At 40.5% G+C, this 7,562-nt stretch overlaps 1 protein-coding gene across 1 annotated transcript; it reads left to right on the top strand.

Annotated features, from left to right (window-relative positions):
- Window positions 1-2,686: 2,686 nt before the first annotated feature.
- On the top strand, window positions 2,687-7,224 carry RAD51B (DNA repair (Rad51) family protein). Its single transcript, XM_048709514.2, has 12 exons — window positions 2,687-2,904; window positions 2,992-3,105; window positions 3,184-3,333; window positions 3,827-3,930; window positions 4,019-4,082; window positions 4,195-4,250; window positions 4,505-4,585; window positions 5,379-5,444; window positions 5,546-5,637; window positions 5,718-5,834; window positions 6,637-6,780; window positions 6,864-7,224. The coding sequence occupies exons 1-12, from the start codon at window positions 2,821-2,823 to the stop codon at window positions 6,899-6,901; spliced, it is 1,110 nt and encodes a 369-aa protein (XP_048565471.1). The 5' UTR covers window positions 2,687-2,820; the 3' UTR covers window positions 6,902-7,224.
- The last annotated feature ends 338 nt before the right edge of the window (window positions 7,225-7,562 follow it).

Raw genomic sequence — 7,562 nt, 5'->3', positions numbered from 1 at the left:
GATTGTCAGAATACATTGCATTATGACATTAATAATGTATACACGTTTTCCATCCAATACATATGGGCTTCTAAGTCTACCTCAAATTAGAAATTACCGAAATGACATTCTAGCACATGCCTTCTAAAATATTGTCATTCACCTGCATGTGAATCGGGTCAGGGAATGGAATGCATAAGAGAAAACAAATTTCTCGTTGACTTGATTAATTTTTAAAACATCCCTTAGAGTCCTACACTAAATCATTTAATATTGGTGTAGTACATGGTCTAAGACGAATAATTTACTTGCTCTGGGACATAAGGCAACCAAAATACTTAGATATCCATTAATGAAAAGAACAATCAAGATACTAAGGTACTGCCAAAATAATTAATGAATATGTTTAGTAGTTGTGTACTATCAAGAAATTAACACCACTAAATATTTGCTTTGGCTATTAATGAAAAATATCATGGTCTCACACCACTCTTTATCTCCTTTTCTTGTAGTCAAATCGCTGCATATGTTGAAATTAAAGAAGTTGACCGAACGACCAGTGAAAAATTGGGAAGGTGAAACAATAAGCAATTGTGAAAATGGACAACTTGCAAGATACTAGAGTACACTATTCAAAAAAAAATTACAATAGCGTGAGATCAACCATGGAAATGCATCTAGACCTCTCATACAAAATAGTTGCTTATCAAAAGCCATGTAATTTAAACAACATAGATGAAAAACAAATGAGGTTTTGTTTTAGAATGTCACCTTAGGAGGACCTAACCTATAATGAGGTTTTGTTTTAAAACCTGCAAGCTAGCATCGGCTGAAAATAGAACGGGACATTGAAAGACCAGAAGGAGAAAACAAATCTTTATAACAAAATTGACCATCATCCTTTTTCAATATACATGCTAAACTAAATCATAAATGGTACATAATCTTCTAGTATCCGAAACTTGGCGTGAAATTCAATAGTAATTCAGAGCACATAAAATTCTAGCCAAAGCCACATGCAAAGATATGCCGCAAACAAATCAATATGGTATGCTTCACCATAACCTCCATGCGCAAGCCTAGGATGTCATGGAACTGGAAAGCAATACAAAAATATGTAAACACAAAGCAACAAAACCAATAGAAGAGTGCAAGTAAATAAATCGTTACAGTGTCAGTGAAACTTATCAACATGGATAAGAATGGCATGCGTGAAATGGACCCAGTCAATCAAAGTCATAACAAAGTAGATCCCTTGCACGCTCAAGCCCAAAAGGAAGCATGATATCATATATCATATCGCTAGGCACACCAAATTAAATCAAGGGTGTGAGAATTCACCCAAGGATTGGGTTCAATTCCCTTGGATCATCAACATATGCCTCCTTGACGTGGGCGTCAACACCTCAGAAGTTCTTGATTGTCCGTCCTTGGAACAATGACGAAAGAGCACGAATATGACCATGGAGGTGTTAACCTGAATCAGGAGGACAAGAGAAATTGGATTTGGAGGGGGAAATATGAACATCTGAGGGATTGATTTTATAATTGACTAATGGTTAATTTACAATTAATTAAAACTGAGGAAATTGGTGGGAGTCGAAGAGGAGCGGGCATTGTGGATTTGGAGAAGATGAAGAGCCTAAAGGAAATCGACCACAACTAGAAATATGGAAGAGGTGAGTTTCTCGTAAAATGATAGTGGTGGAAAAAAGCCGAAATGAGGGTGATGGCTTGGCATCAAGAAATCGCCGGAAAATTAGATAGTAGGATTCAACTAATTTATGAATATACCCTAAAAATACTAATTTATGAATAGAATATGACACAAAAGAAGCCATCCGAACTATTAGATGTGTTTTGAATTAAAGGTTATTTCATATGCATTCCAACGGATCATAATCCTTGGCAAATTTCTTCCACGTGGTTGTTTGATTTGTGAGGTGGAATCCCATATAAAAATATTTAATAGGGTAATGTTATCCTTCATTTTAGTTCCCTATAGCCGTCGGCTCCCCTAAAAAGCCAGGGTTTCTTTGCCTCTCATCGGCGCTGCCGTCTGTCCACCTCGTCTCCGGTGGTCTTAGAGCCATGGGAGCAGAGTGGATCTCGGCCCTTGCCGGTGGAAGTGTTCCGTTTTTAGATCTTTCTTTGAGTGTTGTTAGGGTTTGTGTCCTGCTCAGGAATACGAGACGACGACGACTCTCTGAAGATGGAATAAGACTCTCCCCGCTTAGGCTTCGTCCGGTGATGCTTCTAGCATCGTCAGTGCGTGTATGAAGGTGTGTCTCCGGCATATATGTCTTTGGTGAATTTGCTCGGATCTGTTCGTTGTTCGTCTTTGTTCTTATGTCTTTAGGTTGGATTCTTCTGATCTATGCTGGCGGCGGTTGATGCTCGGTTGCGTTGGTCCTATGAGGCCTTAGAATGATGACTTTTTGATTGTCTACTACAACAAGTTTTATCCGGCTCCGGCGAGGGAGGGACGACCATAGTGGCACGCCTTTGACTCGCTTCAGTGCTTATAGTCGTCACTACGTGGTCTACGGATTTAGATATAATTTTTATTATTTCTAGCGTTCGTTGTACTACCATGATCGAAGAAGAATAGATCGGAAGTTTTCTAGTAAAAAAATGGTATCCTTCGTTTAGGAAAAAGTAATCATCATTTGGTTGAAATCTCTCCCGAGAAACCATTTGCTGAAAATAGCTCTTCCCCGAATAAACCGAACGAAGAAATCCACCGCAAAACTCGAAAAGAAAGGAGAGCGCGGAAACAAAACTAAAATTTCCGGATTCCCCTCCTCTCCCCCGGTGGCCGGAGTCCTACCGGCGGCCGCGATGGCCAACAAGCTGGTCTCGGACATGTGCCTGCCTCCCCACCTCGCCCACCTCCTCGCCGCCCGCCGCCTCACCACGGCAAAGGTCAGCCACCCCCTCCGCACGAAACCCCAATCTTCCTCCTCCCCTCACCCTGAAACCGGCCGCCGCCTCTAACCCGCTCCGCCCCAGGACGTGCTCTCGCTGCCGGAGGTGGAGCTCATGTCCCTGCTGGACGCGGGCCTCGCCACGGCCCGCGACGCCGTCTGCCACGTCAGCGAGTTCGCCTGCCCTCCCTGCCAGACGGTACCCGGCCTCGCCTCTCTCGCCATTTCGGGTTTGGGGGTTTCTGAGCGATTGATGTTTTGCGACCGGTTTGCGCAGGCGCTCGCGCTACTGGATGAGCGGGTGAGGCTGGGGGGCGGTGGCCGGCTGGCCACCACGCTCTGCGGGCTGGATGAGGCGCTGGGGGGAGGTATCCCCCTGGGCAAGCTCACCGAGGTCGTCGGGCCCTCGGGGATCGGCAAGACGCAGGTGAGACGCTCCGCTTGAGGATTTTGCATCCAAGCGTCGCTGTGTAGCGTCGCTGTAATCATATGAGCTTTTGCCGCTGTATATGCAATGTGGGCTTGTGTGTTTCTGAATGCCAACTAATTCCTGTACCCCTATGCAACAGAGAAGTAGAAGGAGGACCTCGTGTATTCATATTATCTGTCAGTGCGTTACTAATTTATTGTGGGCTAATTGCTGCTTACTAGTAGGGATTTAGACCTCATGATTTCGGTTCGTTAGTCAGAATTTTTCGTTTGAATTATAGAGACATGTTTTTGTGAATGCTTTTGTTAACCATGTTCAGTTCAAAGACACATTCATGTGGGTCACTTGACAATTTTCCCTCCCTAGTGAATCCCAAGTATGTTGATTTGATATGTCAAATTTAAACCATTTACTTTCTCATGAGTAATTGAGTTGCTTTGTTTTACAATTAGTCTCTATACATTTGCTGAAAGGTTCGCACACTCTGTAGTTTTGTCTGAAGCTTGCGCTGTTAGCAACGTTACCAGAATGCTATGGGGGCCTAAACGGTCGAGTTGTGTATATTGACACTGAATCCAAGTTCTCTTCACGGAGGTAGCTTAGTTCCATCTTACTACTCCAAAGTCCCAAGCATGTCATTTAAGAAGTATGTGTAGTGATCAACCTTCATGATATGTTGCAGGATGATCGAGATATGTCAGAAAAGCTTTCCTCAAATATTTAGGCAAGAAGGCTTAGCACAAAAGGTTGTTATAATTCATCTTCTACTTACCTATACCAGGCAATGCTTAATCTTTCAGTTTAACATTATACATGACTTCTTCGGCTGTTGTGTCAAACCTTCTATTTTTTGTGCAGATGGCTGGCAGGATCCTAGTGATGCGACCAGCATCATTATCTGATTTCACAAAGAGGTATATTTTTCTGACACTCAACCAGTGGATTGTGGAAGGCTGATGTCTGGTGATTGTTGTTATGAGGTTCCATGAATAATAGAAAACTTTCATTAACAATTCTTGAAATACTCCTCTTTTGGCCAATATAGTGTGGCCATTGTTTTCACTATAATTTTGTTGGATGCTCCTCAAAATTTACATGTAAAAGAAATTCATCATGCTGCACAAAACGCTTGAATATTCTTTTTGATGTTTTTCTCGCCCTTCTACAGTTTGGAACAGATGAAGGTGACTCTCCTCCAAAATGATGTGAAGTTACTCATTGTTGATAGCGTGGCTGCTTTCATGTCATCGTAAGATATGCACACCATATTTTTTATTTATTTGCTTTTGACTTCACACAATGATAGGGTTTTTTAAGTATGAGGAGCCAATGGTAGTTTCCACAGTGAGTTTTTCTCAGTTGCTTAGCATATTCCATGTTTACAAATTTAGAAAGTCATCTGGCTTAACATAATAACTTTAATCAAACACTGGGTTGCCAATTCATTGCTATGTGCCAAACTGTTGATAACTATGAATCTCTGTCTTACATTACTGAAAACTTTGAAATACTAAATTATCGAAAAAAAGGTCGAGCCAATACTAAGCCCTTGGCAGCATTTTTTTTAATAGAATGGCTACCGAAAACAGAAGGGTGAACAGCTTGCACACCCACAGAACTAGCCAACAGAGTGTTGTTTGGTTCTTGAAATATTAAATTATCACAAGTTCTTGAAACATGGCCAGAGCTTTGGTGGAGTGTTAACATTCCGAATGGTGTGCATAGTTTCTTTTATATACAGCTATGAGTTAAATAGCTGTGCAGTGCTTTTTATAACTATTGCTCATGGTCTCAACTATGAAGACTACTCTTTTAAATAGCTGACAAAGGTCTTGGACGGTACTAGTATGTACTGGTTCGTTGTTGCAGTGCTGGAGGCTTGTGCTGAAGTGTGTAGTGGTGCTTTAGCATGAATAATTATCATGTTTTAAGATCATCTAATTATTGCATGCTAGTTGTTTCTTCTTCTACTATGGTTCATTTTTTTGTTAACAGTATAATATTTAATTTTCTAATATTCTACTTCAACATACATGTGGCAGGGAGAACGAAAGAGGTACAACAGGTTTCACACAACACCCTCTAAGATGGGCTCTTTCATTTCTTAAGTGAGCCTCCTAGATCCTAAAATTCATAGCATTCCTTCTACATTTTTTGGTTACACTGTTGATTCTGCTGAAGTGCTTTGGGTTTCCTTTCTGTCCTGCAGGTCTATAGCAGAGTTGACAAGAATTCCAGTTGTAGTTTCAAACCAGGTCCGCAGCCAAAGTAATGATGATGGTTATCATTACTCGTTTGAAGGTTTGTACTTTGTTCCAAGGAAACATATTATCTGTTGGTCATCTTGAACTTTATTTAATGTTCCTATTAATCCTCTGCAGTAAAAAGGATGGGTGATGGCGATGGTGCTGAAAGACTCGAATCTCATCTTGTTGCTGCTCTTGGAATCCAGTGGGCTCATGCTGTAACTATCCGTCTAGTCTTCGAGTCTCACTCAGGTTTGTATGCTTACTTGTATCATTAATCAACTTACCTTTTATCTTAATCATGTAGTCTACGACTGTTGACCTACACAACAAGTGCCAATACAGTTTGGAAAGCATTTCTTTTAACTGAATACAGTTTGGAAAGCTGTTAGTGAGCAATTCTGTTTTTTCAGCGAAAATTGTCTGCCTTTTGTTTTTACAATGAGATTAACTAGAGGGGTTTAGGCGAGTGAAACAAAACCAGTTTTCTAGAAACCAATTGCAGGCAAGTTTGGGATCTTTAGTTGGTAACCCACCTGTTCCTGTTGTTTTTGGGACCCTGAGCGACACAGTCAAACCTTGATAAAAAAGAGAGGTTCTAAGAACCTGTTGAAAACCAGCTGCTCGTTGAATGAGTAGAATTAACTAAAGATGCCACTCAGCATAACTATTTTTACTGCATGCATGGGTTGAGACAGATTGGCCAAACCCATTTTTGAACAGCCATAGCCCATAGTCAAACCTGAGGAACTGCAACATTGCTTATTGGCTTTTCAACTTTTGTAATAGCTGTAGCTGGAATTCAGTAGAACTATTTGAATTGTAATATAGCGAATTAGCGGCAGTTCTGGTAAAAAAATGGTAGGAATACACATAATTATGGATTAACATCTTTGTGTTACCAATGATGTCAAAATGCCTGCTGTCTCTATGTTCCCTTTCTACTTGATCTCTTTTATTTTTGCATGTAGGTTTATGAAACCACAAAGCAGTGTTGCATTTATTGTTCTGCTATTTTTTTATGACCGCTATAAATTACGTACATTGCCCACAGGTCAGAGGTTCATCAAGGTGGCGAAATCGCCCATGTCTCCAGCAGTAGCATTTCCTTTCATCGTGGAATCATCAGGCATTACATTACTAAATGATGAAGGCATTGATGTGTCAGGTCCTGAGATAACCTCGATTCGCTGTCAAGGTACGATTCATATTGTTGACACACACTAAGCTCGAGACTGCAGTCTTCTTTCGATTAGTTGTTCTAACAGACACCTTTCTCAGGGCAAAATTTGTTGGGTCTGTTACCACTTGAAAACTGAAGATGATTTCACAAGACAGGTGTGCTTGTGGGTCGGCAGGAGATAGTCAGAAAGGATCTTAAGTATGCTGCTGACAGTGTTTATGCTCCTTCCACTTGTCATGACAGAAAGCGGAATCAAGCAATGTACATAGTAGACAACTACTGTTCCTTCGGAACCACATGCCTGGTTTTATATTAAAATTTCCTTATTTGTTTATGTTTCTGGATGGGGATTAGTTGCTAGAGATATAACTCTAATTTTCTGCGTCTAGTTGATGCCCCTAGTATTTATAGTGCACTTATATGTGTATTTGCCTATAGTGTTCTTAAATATCTAGATAACTTGGTAGAGAGTGTTAGATTTATGAATCTAAAAAATGATTTTGAGAGGTTTGCAGATTATAAAAACTACCTTATTTCAGTGTGAAATAGAGTTTATGAGGTGACACCATGCAATTTCTCCTTAAAACCCCTCTTCCACTTCGCTTGTTGGAAGTGCTCGTTTCTTGGTCAACATAGTTCTTTTTTCACATGCATCTGGTATTGAGACCATACCATGATACCGACTGTAATATACTCCTACATGTTTTTATAATACAAACTTATTAATATTGTCGTGTTGCTTGTTTGTTTTTTTACACAAGGAACTAATGTAAGCTGCCTAAATTGTGTACCCAACT

Source organism: Triticum urartu, chromosome 1A (assembly GCF_056163025.1).
Source record: "Triticum urartu cultivar PI428250 chromosome 1A, HENAU_Tu73, whole genome shotgun sequence".
In the NCBI taxonomy this organism is placed as follows: Eukaryota; Viridiplantae; Streptophyta; class Magnoliopsida; order Poales; family Poaceae; genus Triticum; species Triticum urartu.
The sequence above is the reverse complement of the archived record's forward strand: the minus strand, read 5'-3'. Positions and strand labels throughout refer to the sequence as shown.